Source organism: Anarhichas minor, unplaced genomic scaffold (genome assembly GCF_050575085.1).
Source record: "Anarhichas minor isolate MPS153535 unplaced genomic scaffold, ASM5057508v1 ptg000025l, whole genome shotgun sequence".
NCBI classification, from domain to species: domain Eukaryota; kingdom Metazoa; phylum Chordata; class Actinopteri; order Perciformes; family Anarhichadidae; genus Anarhichas; species Anarhichas minor.
Window position 1 is genome coordinate 6535702 of NW_027466471.1, and position 27064 is coordinate 6562765.

The 27064-nt window shown below is 42.6% G+C and overlaps 1 protein-coding gene across 8 annotated transcripts in view; it reads left to right on the top strand.

Annotated features, from left to right (window-relative positions):
* Nucleotides 1-27064, top strand: part of dmxl1 (Dmx like 1) — a 51034-nt gene that overhangs the window by 17970 nt on the left and 6000 nt on the right. For 3 of the 8 annotated variants that reach the window (XM_076099380.1, XM_076099383.1, XM_076099381.1), the window contains exons 14-45: nucleotides 267-388; nucleotides 720-809; nucleotides 1230-1332; nucleotides 1476-1595; nucleotides 1907-2125; nucleotides 2748-3979; nucleotides 4230-4488; nucleotides 5826-5959; nucleotides 6264-6450; nucleotides 6574-6684; nucleotides 7797-7966; nucleotides 8163-8260; nucleotides 8412-8577; nucleotides 9725-9853; nucleotides 9960-10098; nucleotides 10692-11473; nucleotides 11872-11970; nucleotides 12357-12539; nucleotides 14118-14312; nucleotides 14581-14657; nucleotides 17824-17945; nucleotides 18700-18957; nucleotides 19379-19581; nucleotides 19840-19988; nucleotides 20256-20341; nucleotides 20464-20665; nucleotides 21198-21315; nucleotides 21705-21767; nucleotides 23500-23586; nucleotides 24600-24718; nucleotides 25084-25231; nucleotides 26565-26625. In XM_076099380.1, coding sequence (XP_075955495.1) covers nucleotides 267-388; nucleotides 720-809; nucleotides 1230-1332; nucleotides 1476-1595; nucleotides 1907-2125; nucleotides 2748-3979; nucleotides 4230-4488; nucleotides 5826-5959; nucleotides 6264-6450; nucleotides 6574-6684; nucleotides 7797-7966; nucleotides 8163-8260; nucleotides 8412-8577; nucleotides 9725-9853; nucleotides 9960-10098; nucleotides 10692-11473; nucleotides 11872-11970; nucleotides 12357-12539; nucleotides 14118-14312; nucleotides 14581-14657; nucleotides 17824-17945; nucleotides 18700-18957; nucleotides 19379-19581; nucleotides 19840-19988; nucleotides 20256-20341; nucleotides 20464-20665; nucleotides 21198-21315; nucleotides 21705-21767; nucleotides 23500-23586; nucleotides 24600-24718; nucleotides 25084-25231; nucleotides 26565-26625 — 6231 coding nt within the window. The remainder of the gene's footprint in view (nucleotides 1-266; nucleotides 389-719; nucleotides 810-1229; nucleotides 1333-1475; nucleotides 1596-1906; nucleotides 2126-2747; nucleotides 3980-4229; nucleotides 4489-5825; nucleotides 5960-6263; nucleotides 6451-6573; nucleotides 6685-7796; nucleotides 7967-8162; nucleotides 8261-8411; nucleotides 8578-9724; nucleotides 9854-9959; nucleotides 10099-10691; nucleotides 11474-11871; nucleotides 11971-12356; nucleotides 12540-14117; nucleotides 14313-14580; nucleotides 14658-17823; nucleotides 17946-18699; nucleotides 18958-19378; nucleotides 19582-19839; nucleotides 19989-20255; nucleotides 20342-20463; nucleotides 20666-21197; nucleotides 21316-21704; nucleotides 21768-23499; nucleotides 23587-24599; nucleotides 24719-25083; nucleotides 25232-26564; nucleotides 26626-27064) is intronic. The other 5 variants (XM_076099382.1, XM_076099384.1, XM_076099386.1 and 2 more) reach the window with 3 other exon arrangements.

The window sequence follows — 27064 nt, forward strand, 5'->3', positions numbered from 1 at the left end:
CAATTTAGCCATTTAAGTTTGTCTCTTTCTTTTGTTTACCAAACAGCTATTTTGGTTCAGTAATATGAATGAAATTATATTTTACTGAATAAATATGATTAAATGAGACTAGCTTTGGGAAATTAGACCAAATCCCCATTGATATAGTTTTTAGAACAGATCCATGAGGGCTTTAAATATCCAAATAGTATCTCACTAATAACATAGTTTCCGGGGTATACATAGTTTATCTGACTCTGTTTTTCTGTCCTCCTTTCTTTATTTAGGTGTGTACTGTAACTCTCCCAGCGCCTGCTTCGTAGCAAGTGATGGCCACTCACTCAGGCTGTATCAGGCTGTTATTGAAGCTAAGAAACTCCTTAGTGAGCTCTCCAATCCGGAGATATCAGTAAGTCATTAAATAGGATTCTCAAACTCTGCAGGGTATAGTCGGCATCACAGTGACTATTTTTTAACCACACCAAAAACAACAAATCGGTGTCCGCTTGGACGTTAAAGAATCAGTGAGGCAATAATATGTTGTTGATTTGCTGTCTTGTCACTTATTTAGTGTTAATTACAGAATCCAGCACGAAGTGACGGTTGATATTTAGTTTTTATGATTTATTTATGACAATGGCAGCAGAGATAGTAGTTACATTTTTCTCATTTTCTGAAGCACAATTGGCTGACTGATAATGCCCTAATAATGTGACTATATTATGTTTGTTTCTCTTTAGAAATATGTTGGGGAGGTGTTTAACATCATCAGTCAGCAATCCACAGCCAAACCAGGGTGTATTATAGAGCTGGATACCATTACTGACTTTGTAAGTATACATAAAGAGAAACTCATTTCACTAACTCTCTCTCTGACAGTAGGCAGACACTGTAAACATCTTTGATGAAAAGGTCATTAACATGAACGTCTCCTCTGAAATAAAGCATATATGAACTGTAACATATTTAAAAGCCACAGTTTAATTCTGGACCATTGGTATTTGGTAGCATAAAGTCTGCAGTAGACTTTTGTGAAAGGTCAACCATGACATAATAAAAACCTTCTCTCATCCCCTCAGGCCGGTTTAGTGTGGGTGTGCGAGCGTGCACATCACATGTTTGTGTTACATTAACACTTGTCGTGTCTGTTTTAGAAGTGCGTCTGCGTATCAGCTCCACAGTGGAGGAAGCATGTTGTTTAGTGTCTGCATCGAATGTAGTTTCATAATGGCTGCTGTTGTCCTCCACAGCAGGGGAAGGAGACCCAGCTCCTGCACGTGTTTGAGGAGGATCTGATCCTCGGCAGTGAGAGAACAGAGAGCACACAGCAACCTCCTGATCCTCCTCACACTGGTATGGACAAAATCATTTTTACAACTACTTATACATGTGTATATTCTCGAGGTTTGATACCAAACCTTTGCACCACCTTCAAACACATTTACAGCCGCCCTGTTCATTAATATTCTGTGTGCGTCTGTTTTTTTCCCCTGCAGCCTCCAGCAAGGCGATGTTCTCGGCACGGTTTTTCCTTGTTGTGGTCGAATTGACCCCGACAGGTCGCTCGCTCCTCCACATGTGGCATCTTCATCTTGTTGCTCGACCCATCACCATGGGTGGGTACTTTGAACAAAAGACTTAAAGTTCACAGGGTGTGGGGGGGGAAAAAATTGTATTTACCGTCAAATAAAATAACTGACAGTAAGACAGTTTTTGCCCAAGAACTGGAAGTCAAAAATAATTGTGGTGACCATTGGTTCCGGAGATTTTTTTAAATTTAGTTTTGACCATGTAGAATTTGTAATTGTTTTTGAACACACTACAGAATATACTTATGGACTCTGTCACAAAGTAATGTTTTAAAAAAAATCATTTGGGAGGAACTTCAGCTTTTCTAAATGTTATTTCCCTCTTCCTGTCACCACAGAAGAGACCACGAAGGAGATAGATGGGACCTCAGCTTCTTCTATGAACAGCTCTACGTTTAGCTTTGACACGTTCGGTTCTCCAGTAGCTCCGAAGAGTAAACCCTGCACTTCCAACCTGCAAAGTGCCTGCCGCCTCAGCCTCACAACACACAGGCTATACAGCCAAGAGATGGCTCTGCCTGAAGGGGTGGAAGCCATCAGTGTTACACCCTCAGCAGGTGAGGGACAATGAAGGCAAATGGACTCGCACACAAATGACATAGGTCTATGAACACAGTCCCTGAGCACAACACAAGGCATTCCATCCGGGCAAGTATGCCAGTCCAATAGCAGAACACAGATAAAGCAATTATTACCTCTGAGGTATTTACCAACACCAGTATTGACAAAGGTGCAAATTGTTATGCTGCCATGGAAACATTTCCATAGAAAACTATTGAAAACATTGATTGGGGCTACCTTTTCAGGAAAGTAGTGACATTTCTTTTTTGACAAACAAACCAGGATATTTTTTCAACAATTTTCATTGGCACTGTGGAATTTTTTTGAAATTATTCTATTGTGCTCAAAATGAATGTTTTTCACCTCTGTAATTTTATAAAGCCTACAAAATATCTGGAAGACAATATTTTTTTAACCATGCAACAACTACTGTTTTGCCTCAGTTCTAGATGACTTTAGCCTGTTTATAAACTGTGCTTGTGTTGCCATCTGCACGGCATAAAAAGCGAAAAAACCTTTTGAATCGATTCAAAGACATTCACTGAAGTGTGATAAGAGATCGCATTTTAGAATAAAGAGAAAAACGTCTTTCCCTAACAGTGTATCGTCTCTTCCCAGGTCACTTGAGCGCGTCGTGTTCTCTGCCAGCTGATCGTGTGCCCTACCTCCTTGCTACTTCCTGTTCCGATGGGAAGGTGCGCTTCTGGAGGTGTAATGTCATCGCGACAGAGCCTTCCAGTATGGACAGCTTGGTTTACCAGTGGGAGGAGTGGCCCCTGCTGGTGGAGGAGATGCTTCCCAACAGCAGCGCAGTAAGCGTGCAAGGTCGTCCCATAGAGGTCAGCTGCTGCCACTCTGGACGGATTGCAGTTGCCTACAAGCAGACACCAAACGCACCTCTGAACTCAACACCTTACCTGAACTCTCTCCAACTATTGAGTTCTCCTCCTACCCTGTCTTCCTCCCCTTATGTGCACAACAACAACACCCACCTGACCCCAACCCTGACTGTACAGTCTTGCCCAAATCTCACTCTAAGCCCCAACGCAGCAAACAGCAGGGGGCCATCGGTCCACATTGGCATCTTCCAGTGCGAGTCCACCGGTGGTTCACAGTGGAATCTAGAGCAGACCATAGTCCTGGACGGCACGGATCCCACAACCGGAAGTGCTAATATTCCAGGTAACCCAGACCTCCCTGTACCCAACGATGACTTTCCTGGTTCTACTAGTAGGAGCCTGGTTCATTTGGACTGGGTCTCCCAAGAAGATGGGTCACATGTTCTGACTGTTGGTATTGGGACAAAGATTTATATGTACGGCCGTCTCTCTGGGAAGCCTCCAGAACTCGTTTTGACATCCGATGCCAGTAGAGACCAGAGCTCGTCGCACCTGGTTCTGATTCGATCAGTCGATCTGGTCTCCTCTGTCGAAGGCTCGTTACCCATTCCAGTCTCCCTCTCCTGGGTAAGAGATGGCATCTTGGTGGTCGGCATGGACTGTGAGATGCACGTCTACTCCCAGTGGCAGCCCCCAGCACCATCTAAACCCAATGGCCCGATTGCAGATGCAGACATCAGCAGCAGCGTCTCCTCTATAATCTCAGCCATCAGGCAGAGCCAGGAGGACGGTCTCAGCTCCGGGGCCCCCATGTCTTCACTGGCCCCTCCCAAAAAGGCCCTGACAAGATCAATGATGAGCCTGGCTCAGAAACTCAGTGGGAAGAGAACAGCTTATGACCTGCCTGTCGAGATGGAAGATTCTGGGCTTTTCGAAGCAGCTCACCAACTCTTTCCCACTCTGCCTCAGTACCATCCTGTACAGTTACTGGAGCTCATGGATCTAGGGAAGGTTAGTTAAAGAAATATGTTAATTACAGTCTATACTATGTTACTTTTCTAATTAGATAAATTTCTTTAATTTAAGCACGGTCTCTAATTGAAATGACACGTCAGTTTTGTCTGTTGATTACATTTTATAAGGTTTGAAGCTGAAGGTAAGTGCACCAATACGTTTACAAGGGATTACATTTGCCAGAAAATCGATTGTTGTGATTTATATTTGAAATATAAATGTGTAATAAAATGTGTCTTATCTTAAGGTTCACCGCGCCAAAGCCATCCTGTCCCACCTGGTGAAATGCATTGCTGGAGAAACTGTGGCCCTTAAAGACAGCACCACCAATCCTGAGAAACGTGTGCGCTCTCGAACAATCAGCGCTGGAGGAAGCACCGCCAGGGATCGCAAGATGTTCAGCAAAGCAGAGAACTCCGCCCCCGACTACACGGAGATAAGCTCCGTCCCTCCCCTGCCTCTGTACGCTCTGCTGGCAGCCGATGAGGATACATCACCAAAACCTGGTTGGTATACAACATGTGGTTTTAGCACACTATTATTCAGTAGTGAGTAGAAAATAGTCAACTTTATTTCAGTGGTACTTAAAGGCTTGGGTAGGCAGTTTTTGGGGGGGCGTCATTACATGAGTCCATAATAACATCTCAGCGTATTATAATTCAAGTGCTCTAAGAGAGAACTAGACGTCTGCACCTCCTATCGGCTGCAGATGTGTGGGCACGTCCCTTCAGATGGGGAAAGCCGGATTCAACGGCGGAATATCCTGTAGAAAAAGTTCTGTTAGCCGTAGCCAATGGCTCACGGCTGCGGCTAATTCAAGTTCATGTGTGTAGCTAGCCGAGGCTAAACCGCCACCAAATCACGGTATGTCCTTTCAAAAAGCTTTACAGGCCCACAAGTTTGCAAACAAAACCGCTATATAACGGCATAGGGATCATAATCGCCTTTTTAAAATGAATGACTAGTACTCAGGATACGGTATGAAGCGCATGCATATACCCCTCATCGTCTGGTGGGAGGGGCTTAAGACAGAGAGGGGTGAGCTGCAGGATAAGGGCTGAATTTCCAAATTCTGATGCTTTTTTTTAATGTTTTTTATTTTGCCTTTCCCAGAAAACTGCCTTCCCCAGCTTTATCAAAGGCCAATTAAAGCAAAGTACTAGAAATATGACAACAAGTTGGAAAATGACAATCAGCCAAGCAAAAATGGGCAAATTATATTTCAGTGCTTTAATTTCCATTTTTTTTTTTTTTGTAAGAAATGTACTCAGCTTCAGGCTACAAAAGCCTCTCCTTAAGTGTTTTGTTGTTGTTGTTTTCTTTTACTTCATCAGGTAATATCAGCCCTGAACATAAAGCTAGAGCTAAACCTCTCTTTGAAAACCAAATCAGTTGAAACAAATGTCATTCTTGGGAGGTAGAGATGCTTTGAGATATTGGACAATGCTAACCTTAAAAGACTGCACTGGTGGATATCAGCTTGATAAAATGCAGTAGACTGTTGATTATTGTTTAAATGTGTAACTTTGAAACTGTTAAGCTTTGTCAGATTGACAAAAACAAAGTACACAAACAAAAACGGGAAAAGCCACCCTGCCTCAAGGTGTAATAGACTGAGAATAATATCCGACTCTTTGGTCTTCTTGTTTTTCCTCATTGTTTCTCTGGGGATACGAAGTGAGAAGAATGAAAGCAGAAACTTTTAAACAGATAAAAAACGTCCTGCTCTTCGGTATTTTAATTTATTCTGCCATCTCTCCAGCTGGAGGGGATTATTTTTCTGCATGTCTCTTATGAAATGCATGTCTTGTGTCATTTCGCTCTCTTTTATGTCCCCCTACAGATAAAGTGAGCAGTGTGAGTGGAGATAGTGGACATGGTTCCAGTCACACTGATGTTTATGATGAGCTCTTTCAAACACCCACCATTGGGGACCTGGACCCCCTGGAAGACGATCAAGAGGAAAAAGGGAACAAGGTCGGTTTCTGTTGGCTTATGTTTGGTTAAAAGAGAATTTCTCTAAAATTGGACAGCAACATTTCTGTATCTTTTGCTATTCCTGTGTGAATCATAGACATGCACAACGGTGCATGTCTATGCTCAATCAGGTCTCTAGATGTTTTCAAAAAAGTTGACACATTTGGAAAAGTGTGTGTGTGTGTGTGTATATGTGTATATGTATATATCTCTCTCCAGCCATGACACATTATTCCTTTTAACATTATTTCCTGCCAGGCAATTCATTTTACAGACTGTCCTCCATCTGGTTCCCTGTCTCTAGGTTATTGACCTGTCCCAGTACAGTCCGACATACTTTGGTCCAGAACATGCTCAGGTTCTGTCCAGTCAGCTCCTTCATTCCAGTTTGCCGGGCTTAACCCGTATGGAGCAGATGTCTCTCATGGCGCTGGCTGACACCATCGCTACCACAAGCACTGACCTCAAGGACAGCCAGGGCAAAAGCAAAGGTACTGCAGGGGAAATATAAATGTAAAATAAGGGCTCTTCCAGTAGATACATGCTCCATTCCACAACATAATTTACTTATGTTTTCAACTAGCAATAAGAGCTTTCTGTTATTCACTTCCCAGGTGGAGAGACGCTGGACGAGTGTGGTCTGAAGTTCTTGCTGGCCGTCAGACTCCACACCTTCCTCTCTACCTCGCTGCCTCCAGCACACCGAGCACAGCTGCTGCGGCAAGGTATAGTGGTCTTCCAACTGCTTTCATTGGGAGCATTCCGTAGCTGGCACAAATGAGCAGGCAAATACTGTAACATTCAGATCACTGTACAGGGCCACTTTGATAAAAATGTTGTAAATTAATGTCCCTCAAAATTGGCACACTTTATCCCAAAGGCGTATTTTATTTTCACCTTTTATATGATCTTGCAAGACTTAATGTAAGTTTCCAGCTTGCCACCTAAAGAGCTGTCTCCCTGCACTCCTTTCAGATACCACCTAGTTAACAGGCCAGTAACTCTATAAAGACCTCTAAAGCTACAAAGATGGAGGGTTACTGATGGTCTCAATTGTACATTTCTGACAGTAAAGGTCTCAGTGAGAGAACAACAAGCCTTAGTCTATTCATCATCCTCAACTATTGCAGTAAAGTCACCCTTGAGCAAAGCACTTACTCTGTGTTTGCAGCCATAGAACTCCTCAGTGGACGGCAATACAGCACTGTAGCTGGAAGAGGCAACTCACTATTGACTAAGTGGCCACACTCTATGTGCTCTACCTGGTAGCCTAAATGAATAATAAGTTCACATAAAAAGCTTTCTGCCAAGTTGTAAATAATCATAAACTAAGTTATTTTATACTTAAATGATAACACTCAAAGCTGACCAACGTGCACCTGCTCATCTACAGAGGATTCCTGATGATAGAGCGAGTCGCCGAAGCTGTCTCGAGGTGATGCTCCTGCAGTTTAATTATAAACAACCATCAGGCTATGAGACCAAACATATTGAAATATGCAGATTCTGATATGTTAAGTCTATCATGAAGTGATTCATTGGTCAGTGTTTTTTGATATCTGCCGCATCCAGCCGACCTGACCTTTACTGTTGAATAGCAGCAAAACGAGTAACCCTTCATTAAAGACATGAACTCTGTCTCTGTCTCTTTCTCTCACCAAAGATGATTTATTAAGAAGTACTTTTCTTTTCAATAAAGTTACACCAGCGATTGTCCGACGAATGACAATTTGGTCAGACAAGAGCATGCATTTACTCACTACACCGTGCTGATATTCTCCCTATGAAATACAGAACATTCCCTCTTTTAACACGCGTCTGTTTCTTCTCTCTTCAGGCCTGTCAACATGTCACTACGCCTGGGCCTTCCACTCTGAGGCTGAAGAGGAGCTGCTGAACATGCTGCCTGCCCTACAGAAGGGAGAGCCCACCTGGCCTGAGCTGCGCTCCATGGGCGTGGGCTGGTGGCTGCGCAGCACCAACAAGCTGCGCAGGTGTATTGAGAAGGTGAGGCGGCTAATTACATTGATTTGTTTTCATTATCAATTTAGGAGTCTTTGCGCAGATCTTGAAAAGTGACCCCGGGCCAGTTTCGCTAACTCCCTGAAATGAACCATAAAGCGACATTTTGCTCTGTGAATAAAACTGTAAAGGCTGAGGAGGTGCAAGCTCTAAGTATTTCTTCCCTCTTCCTCTTTGTCAGGTTGCCAAGACGTCTTTACAAAGAAACAATGATCCTCTAGATGCAGCTATATTTTACCTCGCACTGAAGAAAAAAGCAGTGGTCTGGGGATTATACAGGTAAAGCAAAACTGACTTAATTTTGCATGTGAAATACCCACACAGTCATCTAAATATCTGCCCCCTACCCTTAACCAAGATTAGTTCCAACGCGTTGCTGAAAAGCTATGACACAAGTGTTGTTTTGAATCCACAATGCCTTTCTCTCCAGGTCTCAGAGGAATGCCAAAATGACAGAGTTTTTCCGCAACAACTTCAGCGAGGACCGGTGGAGGAAAGCAGCGTTGAAAAATGCGTTTTCTCTGTTGGGAAAGCAGCGGTTCCAGCATTCTGCAGCCTTCTTCCTTCTAGCCGGCTCCCTTAAGGACGCTGTGGAGGCAAGTGGAAAATAGACATGACACACTGTTTGCGAGAAGCACTTGTTCTTTCAACTGCAAGTGCCACTTGTCAGCCTGCTAAAACCCAAGTTAGAAACCTTGCTTTCAGCATAGGTAATGTCAAGTGCAGCTCATTTTTATTTATAAAATTTCTGTAGCATTGGAGGTGTGTCCCTTTTTCCCCCCCCCCCCCCCCAACAATTCATAATCAAGGGCAGTGTTTGATGATACGGTACAAGCAGTGAAGGCACATCCACAAAAACAGATCTCGCCACCAACATTCCTGTAGCGTGCAGCAACCTTTGTATTATTGATACAGCTCAATAGATTCCCACAGTGGTGTCTTTGTCAAGAGCTTTTAGCACAATGCACTGCAGAATTATTAATGTTGGCACTTGACTCTTGGGTTTTGCCGTCTTTCCTCCTTTTTGTTTCAATAGCATGTTACATTTATGCAGCAGCAGCACCGCATTCTTGTCGAGGCTTCGTAAATGGGGACACTAGCAACTACCACTATTCTATGATGTTGATGTGTAAACTTGTATATTTATGCTTGAATGGCTGCTGTAGTTTGAAAGATGTCTATATTAGCGTTAGTATTCCTGCCATCTATCAGGGTTAAGCCACAAAAAGCACACAGCGCTCTATCATTTTTGCTCACATATCAAGAGGTCTGGTGTTGTTTGCTTCACCTTTTAGTCATCAAGGTTATCTCTGTTTAGAAAGCAATGAGTCACATTATTTCATCTGTGTGAGTAACTGGAGATTTTCTAAGCATTTAATGGAAATGAGCGTCACCCAGGCAAAGGGCTATCATTGACTTTGTTTTGTCTCTCAGGCTGGGAGGCAGTCTCATTGAAATGCACCTCACGCCTTACAAGTTGGGAGCAACTATCTACAAACTCTTTGCCGTGTGCAGAGACTTTTATTATTCCCACTTTCTTTCCCTGTCGACAGATAAACAAACAAGAAAGCTGTAACTTCAGGGGATCATTTTGTCCAACTGGATAACTGTGTGTCAAGAATATACATTATTTGTCTGCTCATGTCTCGTCTTATCTCGTCCCATTCAGTCCTGAGGCAATAGCTCAGAAACCATTTCTAAATGATAACAGACTGTGACATCTTGCTTTATTTCCTCTTCCAGGTGTGTATAGAGAAAATGCAGGACCTACAGCTTGCCCTGGTGATCACCAGATTGTTCGAGTCTGAGTTTGAGACAGCGTCCACCTACAAAAAGATCCTCCAGAGACATGTCCTGGGACAAGACAAACAGGTTCAGAATTTGTGAAAGCTACTCAGTTGTTTGACTCTCTAGCATTTTGCTTATTAATACACTGCAGAAACCACAATGAGACATTGTGATTCTCTGTATTTTTCAGATTCAGGCCCACAAGGACCCGTTCCTGCGCAGCATGGCTCACTGGGTCCTGGAGGACTACAGCAGAGCCCTGGACACTCTACTTGAGCAGCCGGCGAACAGCCCCAGCTCTGGGTCCACTGAGAGCAAATGTGATGCCGGTAGGTCTGCAGTGCTCTCATTACTGTTTGTTTTTTTACCTCTTTGCAAAGGTGAAATTAAGGTTCAAGGATCATTGATTGCTTCTCTGCAACACATGGTACACACAACAAAATGCCTATTGTAGCCTAATCCATTGATACTACACACAGAAAATTTGAACCCCAAGAAAGTAAAAATCAGTAACGTATATCTTCTACGTCTTATGGATAAAGTCGACTGTCAGAAGCCTTTAAATATCTCATTACCATGTTCACTTTATGGACATTTCAGGCCTAACAAATGCAGCATATCAAGTAAAAACAGAGAGGGTAGACACCGTGAGGTGGAATCCAGCTTCTACAAAAACTATTTTTGGTCCTTTAAGTATGTGAAATTGCACAAGTAATTGCAACATATAATGGACACACAAGATCATTTAAATGAAGAAAATGTACAAGGCTTGCCCTACGAATAGATGAACTGAACTTAATATGAACCTGATTTTGACTCGAGAGCCCGACCAGTCCCAGATTAACGTCCCTGTGCTACATGGGTTTCATAAATGATGTTCTCAAAGCACATTCAGAATGCTTTCTCTTTGTATCCGTGACAGGTTCCTCTTCGGTGTCTACATGTAACCCAGAGGTTTTCAACTTTTACACCTACCTTCGAACCCACCCACTCCTCCTCCGTCGCCATTTTGCCTCCTCAGACAAGGCTAAAGTTGGACTGACGGCTGAGGGTCGCAGGGCTGACTCCATTAGCCTGGAGGAGAGGAGACTGTTTTTCACAGCTGCATACGCACACCTGCAAGCTGGCTGCCCCATGCTAGCACTTGAAGTCCTCTCCAAGATGCCCAAAGTCCGCAAGCATTCCGAGCTGCCCAACCAGACCGATACAGTCATGGCTGCTAAACTTAGTGTTGGGAGCAAGAGCGGACAAACATCGAACCCGGGTTGGTCTCAGCTGGCTCTGAACGGCTACGAGTCAGACGGACACAGCTTATCCAACAGCCATTCAGATTCAGTGTTAAGTTTTGACTGGAGCCAGCAGTCACTGACGCATACAGATGAGCCACTGGAGCTGAAGTGGGACAGTGACAAAGATGGAGAGGAGGAGGAGGAAGAAGATGATGAAGAAGAAGAAACAAAAAATGTGGACGTCGGCAGTGCGTTCCAGGACACGCATGGTGCCATGTCGCCGCTAATGGTGACGGGAGAGGACAGTGAGGTCTGCAATGACTTCCTGGCTCCGTCTAATGACATCTTGGCGGCCCAGCTGAAGTTTACAGCCTGCCTGAAGATTATGACCAATGAGCTCCGGACGCTGTCAACCGGTTATGAACTGGATGGAGGGAAGCTACGTTGCCAGCTCTACCAGTGGTTGGAGAGAGAGGTAATTGCAGCACAGACATATTTAAACACATTTACAGAGTTAACATTCAAATCCATAATTTTGTAAATAGATAGTTTAAAATATCCATTAGGTGATGCACTCATCTGGCTGCACCCTTAAGTTCACTCAATAAAACTTGTATGACTATAACTCCCACACATCTCTTCTGTCTTTGTGTTCACTGTTTCAAGATTGTATCTCTGTGTGCATCAGTGTACATAAACATCAAGTTGGTCTTAACGCCAGTCCAGTAGTTTTCTCTTCTGAAATTGTTTGCCTTTTCCTGTTTGACAATTTGGTGCAATGTTTTGCTTTCACTCCCACACATGCAGATGAAATCCTTCATGATAAATTGATTGTAACAATCCATTTTTTTTTAAACATTCTGTTTAACGCAGGTGGTGGCTCTCCAGCGTTGCTGCAGCTACAAGCCCTGCTTGCCAGAGCTGTCTGTCCAGGGTGATGCCCCCGTTTCTGCGCTGGTGGAGGAGGAACAGGTGGGTGTCGATAGCTGGCAGCTTCTAGATCTGTCAGATGTTCATGATGAAAACTCGATGCAACCCAACAGCACAGTGTGTGTTGACACAGTTTGAAAAATTGTAAATTGAAAAGATTGTTGCTCCCTTTTTCCTTGAATATCTCAACATCTTCTAACATGCTGCTGTGAAATAACCCTATATATCAGTTTCAGCAGCAAAGTTGAATAATATTTACATACATATATGCTTGTACAGTACACTCATGCATTTACAGATAAAAATTACATTTCAAAGACCCATTAGTTTATTATTGTTGACAGAACAGATTCTTCATTTTTTTTTATGACGTGGTTATCTTGAGGCCTGTTGAATTATAACTAATAAAGTTCAAATGTTTCTTCCAGCCCGGGAGTCCTCGCGGTGACGGCCCTCATGGTGACAGCCAGAGGAGCAGGAGACACTGGCTGCAGAGTAACCAGCCCTTACTGAGGATGTTTCTGAGCTACTGCAGCCTGCATGGCTCCCACGGTGGAGGACTGGCCTCTGTGCGCATGGAGCTCATATTATTGCTTCAAGAGTCTCACCAGGTAACTGCAACATGCAGAGATGCAGCCTCCTTGGTTGCTAATGCAACCTAAACAAATGGACTTTCAAAATCGGTGTGCTGTGAGTGAGGGGTGTACAATACATTGGCAAGTGGCCCAATATTTAGTGGCCAGATGTATTTGGTGGAGAGACCTAGTGTGTAACGTTACACCAGGGAGAAATTATGAGCATACAAGTCACTATCTGTGGTCATGTACAAAACGTCAAATACCCCGACGTAGACTCCAAGTTTAGTGAGCATTTTGTTTCACTCCATTGGTAGTTAACAGGTTTATTAGCTTGCAGCCATAGATGCCGCCGGTGTTTTGGTTAAACAAGTGACTGTGTTAACTGCTGACTCTCAGCTGACTGCGTCTGTTGTTGCTCGTTGGGACGGCAGCTGTTAAAAACACAAACATGTAGGTTATCAATTTGTAATGCATATTCATCCGTTTATTATCAACTTCAACCATTTACGTAAGTTACTTTGAGCAACCACGGACACATTCGACTGAAAGTCAACAGCCGGACAATCAGACATTATGGTGCTGATTGTTGACTGTTTTAATTCAATGTTTTTAACCTTTTTTCCCTCTTTGACGTGGCTGGGGGCAAAGCACCACTTCTGTTGCCGACACTGGCAAGCGTAGTTGCAGTATTATTTAACTGATCAGAAAGAAACACAAACCTGATGAAGCCATCTGAAAGCTTGTCTTAATGCAAGCAGCTTCCTGAGAGACGCTCACACACAGACTCACCTTTTGTACACTGGCAATCACACCTCCAGCAATGACGAGCTGGCAGGTTGTGCTGATTCTCCGTTCTCCTGAGGGAGTTCCTGCCTTAGGCGGACTATTCAACGGTTGAGGTAAACAACTCAATGAGCCAGCGTGATAGCACAGTCGACCAGCACTGGGTGTTCTGTCTACTCCCTCACTTTGATTTTGAAATAAAAGCGGGTTTCTTTTGTCCCAGCTCTGGTCCCATGGTTGTCAAATATCTCCACTGTTATCGAGGAAATTTCAGTATTTTTCCTTTGTCTTAACCTCAGACGGCCTGTAGAGCTTCTGTTAAGGAGGTTAGTGACAACTGAATGTGATTCATCAAGCGTGACAAACATAAGCCTGTGGTATTCTTGCACACACAGACTCGTGTTCAGGGATCTGGTAAACAAACACAATACCATGCACCCCTTTGTTGTGTTCTCTTTGAATGTCATTCACACATTCACTGGAAGAAAACATCATGCACTCTAGTATGAAGTATGGGATCATGTATGACATATTCTGACTCTGGAAAAGTCTCTTGTTTCACAGATCAAAGCATCGCCTCTCATTTCCCAGGTGCCTTTGTGAGCTGTCTCTTTTACCCTCCAAAAAATATAAATGAGAAAGTTGAATACATCTGCTCTTATTTTTAAGTTTATTATGGCGTGCGTGACATGTAGTTATGCATATCCCTATTATTTACTGTTATACATGATCAACATTGTCAAAACGGTATTTCATTGGTTCTTCCGTTAGTGTACCTGCTGTCATGGCTGAACCCACATTTCAAAGTTTCTCTCTGATTTCTCCCAGCAGGATGACTCCACTCAGCCAGCGGTGATGCCATGCTGTCAGCCAACATCTATTCCTCTCCTGATGGCTTGCACGGCCAACGTAAAGACAGTGGTGGCCAATCCCATCGTCTACCTGACCAATCTGGCTCATGACATCTTGAAGACCATCAATTCACTCGACTCCCCTCCACATCCGGATGTGGTTAACAATGAGGTGAGGCGGTCTGTTTGAGCTAGTGGAGAAACTGGGACACCTTTGCAATGTGAATTATCAACAGTAAAATGTTCCACTCAGTACAACCATTTTTAAAAGAAACAAATGTTAGAGATCATATTATCAAAATAATTGTTCACGTTTGAAAAAAAATGTAATTTGACTCATTTTAAAGTTGTGTATCAATAATTAACATATGTGTGGACATGTAGTGTTTAATTTTGATTGTGTTCCTGCACCTGAAACATGTTTTTTTTTTTTTTTTCAGATCTATGTGATGCACACATTGGCTGCCTCCCTGTCAGCCTGTATATATCAGTGTCTGTGTGATGGACACACCCACAGGTAGGTTTCCCAAGCAGTTACATTTTAAGATTTTTAGGTACAGTGTGTAGGATTTGACCGCATCTAGCGGTGAAGTTGCAGTTTAAAACCATCTGAATCTTCTTCCATGTGTCAAGCATGTAGGAGAACTACGGTGGCCGACGCGACAACGCAAATGGCTGTATCTAAAGGCTGTTTTTGGTTTGTCCCTTCTGGGCTACTGTAGAAACGTGTTGTAGGCGTAACTGCTAACGAAAACACACATTTTCAGGTGATGAGACACTGAAGAAAACATACTTATTAATATATTTTCTATTCTATTTCCATTTCTGCCAATAGATCCCCCTAAATGCTACACACTGTACCTTTTAAGCTATTAACCTTCTAGGCTGTCATCTTTGCCAGTCACAAAGTGACATAGTGAACTTTAAATAGATAACAAACCTTGAGCTATTGTCAAGACTTCCATTTCTTAGCAATAATTTGGGGATCTAGGGAAATTAATCTTTGCATATCCCTTTTACCCACGGTTTGAGAAACGATGCTTTTATTCAGCCTGACTCAAAAGGATTTGAGTTCAGAGTGGGTATCTACATTGCCGCATCTCTCCGAGCAAGCTTCTTTAATTCTTTATGTGACTTCAAGCGATTCTTATCTTTGATACAACTTTTTCAGTTTTCCACCACATTCACCTTGACACGACTCCATTAACAGCACTAGCCTTTGGATTATTCATCTATCAAGAGTGATTTGACTTTGTTTTCCTGTTGTCAGCATTAACATTTAAAAGACAAAGTGTGTGTGTGTGTGTGTGTGTGTGTGTGTGTGTGTGTGTGTGTGTGTGTGTGTGTGTGTGTGTGTGTGTGTGTGTGTGTGTGTGTGTGTGTGTGTGTGTGTGTGTGTGTGTGTGTGTGTGTGTGTGTGTGTGTGTGTGTGTGTGTGTGTGTGTGTGTGTGTGTGTGTGTGTGTGTGTGTGTGTGTGTGTGTGTGTGTGTGTGTGTGGACTTATTGGAGCAGAACAATAAGATAAGGAGGAAGGGACATGACTACTGGTGGTAACCAAGCACGAGGGTTATGCACACATACATCTTTAGTCAAACACTACAAATGTAATACCAAAGTGGAAAATGCTTTTAAAGAAGCCTCTTTTTTTTTTTTTCTTTTTATGGAAAATCATCTGAGCACATTTTTATGACGGGGAGCGACATCCGGGTCTGAAAAGTGAAGCCAACGTTCTAATGTACAGCAGGGGGTGACTCCTCTGGTTGCATAAAGAAGTCTGATTGTATAGATGGGTGGCTGCTTTGTGATTGACAGGTCGCTACCCCGACTTTGTCCGGTCTGGGAGTTTTATGTACTTCGCTCCACCCTCTCGGGCCACTGGTTGCAAAAAAAAAAAACAAGACAGCAAAAGCCAAAAAACAAAATGCTAAACTTGAGGCTTCACACCACCGTGCCTTTGTCCAGTTCACATATACAGTCTATGGCTTTTACAAAGCGCTGAAGTGATGTGATTTAAGACATGGGAAGAGACAAACGTGTTGGAAGTTTGTAAAACAAAAATCTGTCTGTTTTGATCTTGTTGAAAATGATTTATGAGCGCTGCAAGGCTTCTGTTTGTCATTCTTATTGTAAATAGTTAATCAGATTTTTTGATTTGACAGATGGGTTGGAACATTGCTTATTTACGACACGTGTGTGTGTGTGTTTTTTTGTGTGTCTGTGTGTGTATTTGGCCTACAGCTGTGTGACTTCCTGTCATGGTTCTGCCAGATCGCTTGATGTTGTACAAAATACTTTCCTTTTTTTTAATGCTTGACCCGACCGGGATCTTTAAAGCCACAGTGCTGTGGCCAGATTTGCTTGTAACAATTAAATTCATTCTCTGAATTCTCTGAAGAAGATTCATCAGTCCTTCAGAGCAGGGCTTTTGGCCTCTGTATTTCAAACCTCACACAACTCAAAGCAATGTGATGAAATGAGCACTTTTGTAATTTCCTTCTCTGCCATTTTCTTTACACACACACACACACGCACGCGCGCACACACACACACACACACACACACACACCTACCTATGACATACTGTTGGGAGTGGATCAGCCCAACTAAATTAGCAAGGCTATTTCTAATTTAACACCGTCTTTGTTATGGTAATTATGATATAACTCTCCTGGTGTGTTGCTGCAGAGGTTTGATGGAATTGTGCTTCTGTTTCTTCCTCTTGAGTGTCAGAGAGAGAGAGAGAGAGAGAGTGTGTGTGTGTGTGTGTGAATTTTTTAAAGGGTATTTCAGATGTAGGTTGCGGGGGTTGAGTGTTGCCGTCAAGCTGACAGTGTTTTGATACATGTTCTGCTCCTTTCTCTCTCTGTCATCATGTGAACTTCAGTTACATTTAGTTAACTGGCAGGTACATCCATATGAAGCCTAAATGCTCAAGAGGTTTCTGTACATTTACAATGTTGTGTGTGACATTATGGATTGAATTTGTGTGCATTAAGACCACAGTGACGGCCAATCCTCCATCTGAATGATTTTGTCTTTCAATTTTAGAATCTTTTTGAGTCTTTTACTGGATGTTCTCATAGACTCCCTGGCGTTTTAAGCATCCCATATTCTCTGTAAAAATGTTCTCTGCTACAATCCAAGTTTTTTTTTTTTTTTTTTTCCTACTTGACGTAAGAACTCGAGTTCTGATGCTTTCATCAACATAAAGCAGCATAAGCTGCAATCTCGAAGATCTCTTTTTTTGTTGTCTTTAGCGACACCTATGGCAGTAAGCGGTAAATGCAGAGGTGTTGTTGGATCTCACTTCCCAGAGATCCAAACGGTGTCAATAATTCCCGGGAATGTCGCGACTCGCCAGAGACATCAAAGTTTGTAATACTGCAAATGCAAGGGCTTTAATTCGTTGAGATTATTACTTTAATAAACACATAGGTAGGTAGTTAGCCTGAGAGACGGCCCATAAGTATGTTCATATCTTGTAAGAGGTTGGCAGTGGTGCCTCTTACTTAGAAACACCATCACAGAGTTCCTACCAAACTTAAAACATTGAGACATTGTATATATTCACACCACCTTTCCCTATCTATTAATTTTTATTTCACTTTTCACTGCAGCAGTTCTGGTTTAATATGTGCCCTGGCACTGACTGTGTGTGGTTGCTTTCTTTTGTGTCCCTCAGCCATGTGAACCACTTCACAGGAATCGTGTATCAGAGTGTGTTGCTGTCTCAGAAGCAGCCGCTCAGAACTGTCAGCATGGATGAGGCTGTTCAGCCCAACACTTCCCCTGCACAGTGGCCAGGTAAATCAGCCAAACCACACACGTCTTTTGCATGAAGTAAAAGAAACGAATCAATGACGATGTAAATTGTTATGTGTATAAATACATTTATTTTAAAAAAGGATCAGTAAGAACCTGGTACTTCAAGTGAGTCGAGTTGAGTCAAACCATAATTTCCTTAAACAGCTGAGCACTGTACTTTAATACAAGTGTTTCACAGAGATGAGGGAATCAGGTTTGCTGGGGACTATTTCAGCTCCTGATTAATACACAGTTGGTGCTCTAGTGAGTATTTACAGCAGCAGGATGGATGGTGCATGTGGGATTGAAAGTAGAGTGCCCATTATAATGAAGGGATTTGCCTCCCAGTGCAACAATGTGGCTTTGATGGGTTTTGAGCAGTTATTGGAAATGAATGGGGATTGGTGGAAACGTTGCATCAATACAATTGATTCCTTATTTAATCTGAATCTGTAAAATCTTTTCCTTTGTTTGCGGTTTCTTGTCCCGCACCTGAAACTATTGGGCTGTATGTGCACATATATCAACATATGACATATGTCAACTTATTTAAGAATGCTTTTTGCTTTTTGTTTCTTCAAATGCAAACGTGTTCTTGGTCTGTTTGTTTTTACATTACATTTTTTTATTAGGTAAGCTGAATATTTTGTTTATTGAGGGGGAAAAATGCATTTTTTTTGTATTGTACACATTTTGAAAGCTCTCTTGTCCTCTCCCTTCCCCTGCTGTTCCCTCTTGTTGCCCCTCTCTCCAGGTATCTCCTCTCTGATCCGCCTGTTGAGCTCAGCGGGCGAGGAGAGCCAGCCAGGCTTAACTGTGCTGCTCTGTGAGATCCTGACTGCTGTCTTCCTCGGTCTGTTTGTTCACGGCATGGCCACTCACTCCAGCAACGAGCTGTTTCGCATCGTGGCCCACCCACTGAACAGCAAGCTTTGGGTGGCGGTGTTCGGAGGAGGCGCCCGGACCCCTGTCCTCGAGAAACCCAGCAGCCCCACAGGAACACCCCCACCAGGTTGGAAGGGATTAGTGTGGCCCATCTAGTTTCCTTTACTGCCAGTCTGCCTGAGTGGCTGTCTCTCTGTGGGGTTTTCTTTTGGAGGTGACCCAGTAGCTAAATTAAATCAGCTCTGCTAAATTTATTGGGTTCTAGTCTGTAGGTCAGAGTGAAATCCATCAAGTTATTAGTGTAGGAGCCGTTTACCTCACGATCTGCACTGGTCCCTCATGGTTGGCAGAGGAAACCTGATGTAATGCAACTGTAACGCGTGTGTATTTGATAACATTTTGGCATTTTGAACTACAGTTTTCGAAAATATATTTTAAGGAAGATATTGCAATATTTAAAGCTCGTCGTATGTATTGTATATTATATGAAAATTTCACGAATGGGTTAAGGATGATGGTAGCTGAAACACTTTATCTCGACACCCCAGCCTCACCAAGCGGCTCAGACAGGAAGTCCAGACGGTTCAGGTTCCGGTCCTCACGCAGTGGATCCAGGGAGGAGTCTGCCATCGAGCGGGAGGGCCCATCCAGTCCCAAGCATGGCTCTGTGGTGGAGCAAGAAGCTACCTCCATCTTTAAAGAACGATTTGTCCCTCCAGAGCTCAGCATTTGGGATTACTTTATCGCCAAGGTAATCTGGTAAACCGCTACCCTGAGTTGATCTTGAGTGTATTCAATGTTTCACATGCAGGGTTCATTAATAACATCATTATATTTTCACCATATTGTGGTTTATGAAAACAATTACATCTCACTGCATTAATCAGCTATGTATTCAACATGTACTGAAGTTGACTGGTGGTGAATAATAGCATATTTCTTTTTAGTTGTTTTTTTTAATTCAGCTACAACAGTGTGTCTCTGTCTTCATTGTTGTTGTGTCTTTCAGCCTTCGCTGCCACCATCAGAAGACAGAATTGAATATGACTCAGAGGAGAGCCAGGACAGTCGAGATGAAGAGGAAGATGATTATGATTACGAAGATGTGTTTGACCCCAGCTCTCCGCAAAGAGAGCATTCGAACCACAACTCGTACAGGTAACGAGCGACAGCACCGAGTGGATGTTACTGCAGAGTGACTCATCTTCACCTGAATTCATGTTGAGTGAACCTGCGTGTGTTTACAGCTGTTTGTGTCTTACCATTGATGTATTGTATTCTGTTGCACTGCCTCTAAACTGTGCTCCACATTCAGTCTCAACACACTTTTATTCCCCTACTTTTTCGAAAGGAGCTTTGGACCCATTAAAAGTGTTTATGCTCAGAATTGTAAATCTCACTTGGAATGTTTTTGTTCCCTCTCAGTTGGTGTTTGATGCGACTGGCTATGGTTCAGCTTGTGTTGGTCAACCTCAAGTCCTTTTACCCAATGGCAGGATATGATCTGTTAGGTAAACTCTAAAATACTCGGCACACACTGCTCCACACTAACGTCTGGGATGTAGCCGAGTGCTGCCCTATTTCTCACTGCCTGTCTTCGCTAATCTAATTGTCTTGTTCCTACTTAAAACAGATCTGCCTGTGGGCTCTCCTCTTTGTCACGCTGTGCTGAAGACGCTGCAGCGATGGGAGCAGGTGCTACAGAAAAGGCTGGAGATCTTCGGGGGCCCCCCTTCCAAGTACATCTCCACCCCCCTCCAGGATGAAACAGCTGCACCGGGCCCCGCCCTGCTCAGACACAAGGCCTTGTTTGAACCATCCAACACCCCTTTCAGGTAGCACCGTGAGCTGGGGATCAGTAGAACATGTACAAAAATGAATAAGAGACGGTTTTTAAATGTATTTTTTATTTTATTTTTTTAGACAGTGTTTTGTGTTGACAAAGCAATTGACTTATCCTTTATATGGCTTCAAGTCTACAGAGATACCCTTTAGCTTTTAAACATCATGAATAAGTGATGCTGTTCAATTGATTAGAGTTTAGCCTTCAGCACCAGATATATCGGTTAGACACATTCACACCAGTAAAATGTGTTTAGAAATTGTTTCTCAAGATCTCCGTAGATTCAAAGTTGTTTCCTTCAGCTGATGTAACCCCTATTGATTCCCACATGGCCCGTACAGTACGCGCGCTGTAGGGATTCACTGTATGTGCATTTAATGCGTTTTGCCTTAAGCGCCAAATATGTGGAGTTTTCAGATCAGCACCAATCACACAGATCCGAAATGATATCTTCTAGCACAGTTTGTTGTGCTCCAGTGAACTAATGCAACTGATTTAAATGAAATGTGTTGCATTATTTTCAGGTCCAGCCACCATTCTGCACTGCCAGTGAAGCGTCTCTGGCAGTTTCTGGTCAAGCAGGAAGAAGTGCAGGAGACTTTCATCAGAAACATTTTCACCAAGAAACGGGACCTGAATGAGGTACGCCATGTTTACGCCATGTTTACGCCATGTTAGCCTTCTGCATGAGCTGTCTCCGTGTTGCACAGCTAGTACATTGTATTAATTGTCACAGAATAACACATTAACTATCTTGCTATGATAAAAATCCACCACAAACTGCATCATTATTGTTTTTACCTCCCTGTTGGGGCACTTGTGTTTTTTTCGTTCTGCATGCCAACCCCGTGTATTATTACCACCTCTGGTTGCATGTTGATGCTTTTAATTTGATTCCAATTATTACAACCTGTTTGATTAACAAGCACAATAATTCAGTTTCTGTGTGTTTGACTGCATGGTTCATTCCTGGTTGTTGTATGTTGTGTGTGTCTGTCTTTGTTCCTGTGCTGCTTCCCCAATCATTTAAGTCGGGTGAGGACCAGACTGACAATATGAAATGTTCAGGGATGGAGGAGGCGGGAAGCAATCAGGTACTGTTTCTTCAGAATAATTGTGACTTTTGAAATTGGGGCGGGATGGGCACCAAATCTCAGTTCCAACAGAATTGTGTCTGCGGCACCAAGTAATTTGATTATATCCTCACTCTCGTTAACTTATTCTCTGATCAGATACTGACTTTAGAAGTGAATGTACGGTGTTGGCACTGATATTTTAAAAATAAATCAGACAACACCCAGCCTTAGAGGTGGCATAGACATTTTTGCGATAGACTCCTGGGAATTATAATCCTATAAACGTAATGTTTTATAAATAAAAAAAACATACCATTCGAATTATTTTTCTATAATCTCATTAAAAAACATAACTTAAATATCTCTGTAGCAGACTGCAGAAAATCCTTTCAAATGATTATTGCAAAAGAATAATTAATAAATGGTCATGTAGTCACCAGCGTGATGGACCAAACCATCGCTGTGGTGTCAATATCACACCAAAATCAATTTTCATTAATTGTGGAAGCTAAATCTGTAATTGATATGTTTACATGTTTAACCGTGTGTTCCTGCTCTCTGGTAACTCTAAACAAACTGGTGTGATGCTTTCATTATTAACGACGGCACTTCTGATTCGTCAAGACCCACGCTTATGCAATATTGTACTTGAAACATCCCATCACCATGCTGTAGCGTGAGAGGCACAAGCTGTACCGTTGATTAGGTATGAGAGCATGCACATCATCTATTTGCCTCCTACAGTAGAATAGTAAAAGTGGCCCGTCACATATAATCTAAGAAACATCAAAATTCTGATCTTGACAGAATTACAGTACGCATATTTTGTGGGCCATGAACTCTGACTGTTCCGGTCCGTGTTTGACATTAATCTTGCACTTAGATGTCTAAATATCCATGTGATTGGGAGCCATAAATCTCAAATTGCGCTGTACATCGGTGCTTCATAGAGGTTTCTAATCTTCTGGCTCTCGCTGTGCAAGCTGCCATGTTGTAGATACTCCATTTGGCTCGGTTTTAATTAACCCGGTCTCTCAGAGGACAAGCTATGAAGCTGAATAGCTTCTGATTAATGGGCCACACACTGTCGCAGTGAATCTGCGCCCCACGGGGATTACGTGCTCGGCAGAAATGGCAAACCACCATATTTAGATTTCTGCAAGTCAAGTTTTACTTTATTCCATCTGACAGAAAGAGACATGGTCTTTTCCCCTTGAATAGATGCAGTAAAGACTTTAATTCAATCTCATGCTCAAACTCATTTTGAGTTGCATCAAAATCTTACATCTCTATACAATATGCATAGCTACAGTGTAGCCTACTCTGCTACCGCGTCGTCCCGTAGGACCTCTGTGGCACAGTGTGTGCTTGATTGTTGTGCTCATGCTATCCAATGGCACTAACCCAGTTATGTTGGCCGCTGTGATTCACAGGGTGGCCTGTGGCACCTCACATGTCCTCTCCTATCCGCTAAAGGCAAGACAAACTAACACAGACACAGAGTGCACGTACTACAGTGTAGAGTCTGTTCAGCTTGAGCTCAACGTCACCTCTGTCTTCTACAGCAAATCTTTTGACACCTCATTCATCAACCCCTCTAATGGATCTTGTCAGGTCATTGGTTCTGTAGCATGAAGGGAAATGTACTGTATCTGATGTTATGGCGGTTATTTGTCTGCAAGAAAAGTTTACCAACGTTTTAAACTATGATTGAATCGCCGTGTGTGTGTGTGTTCCTTCCTCTGTGCAGACTGGGTCAGATCTGAGCTCCCCCGGAGGAAAGGCACGCATCATCCACAAGGAATCTGACATCATCACGGCCTTTGCCATCAACAAGGTACAACTCTTTTACAAAGATGTCCCTGAACAGCATAATATAAACAAGATATAGTAACACAATATCACAAACTGTGACGAGCATATTGTGTTTCCAATTAAGAACTTTGTTGTTTTTTTGTTGTTTTTTAACCACAGAATGTCCACCTCCAGTATAAAGTATATGAAACCATTTTAAAGCTGCTTTTATCAATATTTTTATAAGGACCGATTTAGTGTCTTAAAGCTCATCGTTTTGGTTTCTCGGACCACAGCTTTACCGCTTCAGTTCAGCATTACAGCTCTCCTCAACCTCGTTTCCAGCCGTAGCTGTTTCTGACGGAGAAGGTCAGCGACTAGCCGAACATAGTGGAGCATTTAGCTGCTCAGGAGTATGTGGAGACCAAAAACAGAGCTAACAGGAGAGTGAACATTGACCAGAAACACAAAATAGATGTTAATGTTTGCCGTGATTCTGCTTGATGTGTAGAAAGGCAACATTTGCCAATTCAATCTCAAAAGATGATGATATGGGAGTGTTGTGTGAATCGGTTAAAACTGCTTTAAGTAGTTTAAGCCCAGCTGTGCGCGGTAACTTTACGTGTGTTACAGATGTGCCACTAACCAAATAAAAGGAAATGTATGAAACTGTCGTCCATTCAAACTGCATTTTTATAAACATTAATGTTAAGTCATTTGCTTCACTTTGACCAACAGATTCAGAGCAGAACATTTAAATTCATAACGAGTATTAAATTAGTTTGGTTATCGTAGCTCCTTTGATGTTGTTGAGCCTGTGTTGTCTTTGTTTGATATACGAAGAGGTTCATTTATTTAAAGGGAAGCAGCGGTGCTGGTGATCAAAGGAAGGTGCACCTCAAGTCATTATTAAAGTGGGACGTTTTTTTTTTGTGACCACGGGCAGAATAGAGGTGGAAAAAGTCACATTAAGCCTCACTCTATTTTCCTCTCCCTTATCCTCTCTGTCACCCACCTCACCGTTTCCCTCACTTCTTGTCTCCGTTTGCCTCCCAGGCAAACCGTAATTGTTTAGTCATGGCCTCCACCCATGACATTCAGGAGTTGGATGTGTCATCCATCTTGGCCACACAGATCTTGACATGGATCGATGACGATGATGCAGAAGTCAAAAGGTAAGGTGTGTGTGTGTGTGTGTGTGTGCTCTCCTTTGTGAGGCGTCGTTATCACACACCTGGGTCACTCTCTCAGTATGAGTTATCGTTGTCCTCCATACATGTTACAGTTTCTCTATAAACGCACAGAAAATATTTTCCTACAAACAAAACAATGCTGGCATAATAGTGGTTGAATGTTGCTGTTTCTCTATTTCAGTATCTTACTTTTCTAGTTGAATTGTCTTTTTCCATTTTAAGGATTATTAATCTTACCTTTCTCAATTAAATATTCAACTGTTAATTGCTGAACATCATGTGTTTTACCGTTGCGTTTTAAGATTATTAGATATTTGAAATACCTAATTACTATTCCGTCTCTGTAGTGTCGGCGGTGATGACTTCCTGGTGGTCCATGCCCGCGATGACTTCGCCGCCCTCCACGGCACCACACCGTACACTCACAGCAGCCCCGGTACACCCATCAACATGCCGTGGCTGGGTGGAGTGCAGACGGGCCGCGGTGCAGCTGTGGTGAGCTCGAGACCTGGAGTTGAATCTGATTAGATCACCGGAGCCGTTTGTTTGCCCCGCCTGTCTTCTGCTTTGTTGGAATATTTTCCTGATGTCTGTGTTTGATTAAGGAGCTGTGTGAGTTATACACTTATATGATACTTAGCTGATGACCATTTCCCAAAGCAAGCAGCTTGACACTAAATTTGAATGTGGGCCAGTTTATTAATACGGTGTGTAGAACATATTGAAACGGGCCAGTTTGATAGGGGTGATAAGGAGCATGTAGTAAATCAACAGAGAATGTATTTAACCATTTTGATAAGAGTTTTTGACATTTTCACTATGTTCTGACATAATATATGCGCAGTGACTATGGCCAAGGGTTTTTTCTACTCTTCACTGCTTTTCTGCTTTGATTGATGTTGTCTGTTGCTCTGGATCTGCCCTTCCTTGTACTCAAAGCAAAATCCTCAAAGCAGTTCAAAGTAATTAATAATTCATCTCGGTCTGGACTCAGTTTGCCAAAAGCACCGTGGCTGCTAACATTAGCTTCCCTCGTTGACTTCCAAAGGAACAAAGATGTTGCTGACAGCTCTTGAGACACCAGTACAAAACCTCCCATCATGTTTTATGCTCGTTTGCAATGGAGAAGTCTTTTAACTGCGGTTTTACTGAGCAGAGAAACTTGGCATTAGCAGCGGGGAGGGGGAGATTGATTTTATTCCGGTGGTAGCAGTTGTCTTTGATTCCACTCAGCTGTGAGTCATGTTTTGCTTGTATTAACCAGCGCGCTCATTGCTCTTGATATGCATACTGGACTCTGCATCTTAATTCTTTTTCCAACCAGTCAGGCGGAGTGCACAAGGTAGGAGCAGAATACATTCAGACAGAGACGATGATAAATAATAATACTTGGCAGGCTGTTAATGTCTCCGGGCCACCAGTCGTAATACAAGACCGGAGTTCCAATATATTAAGACAATTTATTCTATATGCTGAAAGAGCAACCATCCCTTTATCCTCTACGTTAAATGCAGCATTAAATAAGTACTTTGGTTAAGATTAACATTTTTCTGACCTTTTTAAGTGGATTCGAACAGCTGAGTACAGCTGAGCCCCTTTCAGGCACGCACCTTGTTAAGTAAATGTTATGCCGCTTTTGACATTTACATAAAAGTTAATGACAACCCATTAGTAACAAGCCATTAGTTTAACAGATAGACGACTCCAGCAATGGATGTATTCTATGTGTGTAACCGTCTACGGTGACATGGTTCCCTGAATGTAGCATAGTGAAGATCTGCGTTTTCAACTGATCTTCTTCTTCTCCTCTTCACTTTTCTTCTGCCAGATGATCAAGAGAAACATCAACAATGTGAGGAGAATGACCTCCCATCCCACACTGCCTTACTGTAAGTACCACTCTGTCTGTCAGTAGATTAAAGGTGCTATCCAGACATCATGTTCCTCATGTCAAAAAAAGAAGAGCCTTCAGGGGATGATTACATCACCCCAAAAGTTTCTCATACTTCAACTTCAGAGAGTGGCAAAGTTTTTCTTTTTTTTTTTTCTTGCACCAGAGTGCTGCTATTGATCTATAAAAGTGAGCCCTATGTTGTATTTTTCAGTCAAACTGCAGAGTGGGGTTTTTGGGTGGAATAATTCCCAGCAGGTCATAAGAAGGGCTGTTGTGCGTGTGTGAAATAAACTGTTTCCTTCATCGGTTATAAAACGTTGGGAACAAAGACATGCAAAGAGCTCACGTTGGGACCAGAATGAGATGCGCTGGGAAATGAGCTGATGGCACGTTCTGTTTTTTTTTTTTTGTTTTTTTTTCGTTTTTTTTTTTTT